General features: G+C 31.6%; 1 protein-coding gene and 1 long non-coding RNA gene across 2 annotated transcripts in view; both read right to left on the bottom strand.

Annotated features, from left to right (window-relative positions):
• The window catches only part of LOC109588706 (uncharacterized), a 4,447-nt gene extending 3,108 nt beyond the window's left edge, over positions 1–1,339 (bottom strand). Inside the window, exons 1-4 of the mRNA XM_020004830.1 lie at positions 1,264–1,339; positions 986–1,208; positions 497–841; positions 118–417 (exon numbers count right to left, since the gene is read on the bottom strand). Of these exons, the coding sequence (XP_019860389.1) occupies positions 118–417; positions 497–841; positions 986–1,196 (856 nt within the window). The 5' untranslated portion in view covers positions 1,197–1,208; positions 1,264–1,339. The remainder of the gene's footprint in view (positions 1–117; positions 418–496; positions 842–985; positions 1,209–1,263) is intronic.
• A 207-nt stretch (positions 1,340–1,546) lies between these two features.
• LOC109588708 (uncharacterized) lies at positions 1,547–1,802 on the bottom strand. Its single transcript, XR_002188322.1, has 2 exons — positions 1,745–1,802; positions 1,547–1,680 (listed from the first exon to the last, which is right to left on the bottom strand). It is a non-coding gene; the product is annotated as an uncharacterized LOC109588708 (long non-coding RNA).
• Between the last annotated feature and the right edge of the window lie 114 nt (positions 1,803–1,916).

The following is a 1,916-nucleotide window of genomic DNA, read 5'->3' as shown; positions in this document are numbered from 1 at the left end:
AATATCTTCAGGTGGATTTAAAGTAATGACTTTGTCATACGACTGACCTACATGTATGTATTACATACAAGTATAATAGCAATAAATATATGTACATGTATATTGTGTGTATTTTACCTAATTGATCCAATATAGAAGTAGCAATATCTGTAAGTGCTTGATGTTTTTGTTCTATTAATATATGACAAAGGCTGATCAAATCCTTTTGTGGATGTAAAGATGCTTCCATTTGTCTCAGTAATGTAGTCACTAAGTAGCTGGCCTTTTCATAATCTGAATCATTTTTTGTTGATATGTGAGATTTAATGTCCAACGATATTAGTTCCTTAGCAAACAGTGCATTAGTCACTGTGTAAAGGCTGTTAGCAATAGCAGCAGTTAGTTTGTCTGAATATGAACGCAATATTTCCTTGGAACCTACATGTACATACATGTATACACACAATTACAGTACACATACATGTATTATGCATACTACAGTTATAATTAAACTTACTTATATTTTTAAGGTAATCTTCAATGTCTTTTATCAATTTAGGTTCTTGTCTTCCTTCTAAAGCAGTAAGGACATCCTTCCATGTTGCCTTAGGATTCTCTTCAAACCATTTTTCAAAAAGAATTTTCTTTTGTTGCCTTGGGCTCTTTTTAGGCTGTTGGATCATGTCAATAATTTGTTGTGTTACTCCAGGCAACTGACAACCAAACGACTGCCAGTTTTCAAGTGGCTCCAGTAGATCAAGCAACACAGAAATATCAGGCTGTTCATCAATTACTGGACCAGGATTGAGCTCAACATCTCCAGATAAAAGAAGGAGAAGAGAACAGAAAAATATTTTGAGTCCTAAATTAAAATTTAGAGCAAAGTCAATTTCACAACAATAGATACACTGATTTTACTACAAGATGTACATGCACTTCAGAGAAATACAATGTAATAGAACCTAATATAATGTACATGTACATATACAGTAAGCTACCTCATTACCTATTGTAATAAAAATAGAACTGAGGGTGACAGTTAGAAAATTGACAAAAAATGTCAGTTTCAATAGCCGGAATCCATTGTCTACATGTACATCTGAGATACGTCTAGATTGCTTTATTTTCTTTCCATCTTGGCATAACTTTAGTTTCATTCCAGAACAGCAGCAGTTCCACAACCCAATACATGCTCTCCATTGAGAAAGCTCAATCATTTTCTCAATCACCTACAGTGTATAAAGGGTACATGTATCATAATAATTATAATTTTAGAGAACTCACTGTATTTTAAATATGATCAGAAGAGCTGTATTGTACCAGTCTTGAACCAAAAAATGAAAATTGAATGATAAAGATGAACTGATGAAGGCTGAGTTGTTGTGTTATCCCAACATCACATGATAATTGTGACAAGTGAATTCATGGTTTAAGTTGAAATCATGGTTATTAAGTTGTGATAGCCACTATCACATGATGTGAATTAAAATTTGGCCAGATTTGTGTAGATTTTACTGCAAAACTATGCTTAAGAAATGATAACTGAGCTCTATATGTACATTGGAAATTCAGGCAATAGAAACATCTACTTTCATAAAATTATTATTGATAACTATAGCAGTATACATGTATTGTAATAATTATTATATCAGTTGTTATTTGTCTTTTCCATTGATTGGGATAATAATTCACTAATTAACTCTAAAATAATAATAATAATAATAATAATGAGCCAATTATTATTAAATTGGTATAATATACTCACTTGCACTTTCTACTCTCAACTCTTCTTCTTCACGAGAGATAGCTTCTTCAACACCAGTCTGAGGAAGAAAAGCAAATACAATCTGCATTTACATGTACATGCATTACTTTATCTTTATAGTACACACTATACACACATAATTACATGTACTGTATTTACATGTACATAAAAT

This window comes from Amphimedon queenslandica, unplaced genomic scaffold (genome assembly GCF_000090795.2).
Source record: "Amphimedon queenslandica unplaced genomic scaffold, v1.1 AMPQUscaffold_11917, whole genome shotgun sequence".
Taxonomy (NCBI): Eukaryota; Metazoa; Porifera; class Demospongiae; order Haplosclerida; family Niphatidae; genus Amphimedon; species Amphimedon queenslandica.
The sequence above is the reverse complement of the archived record's forward strand: the minus strand, read 5'-3'. Positions and strand labels throughout refer to the sequence as shown.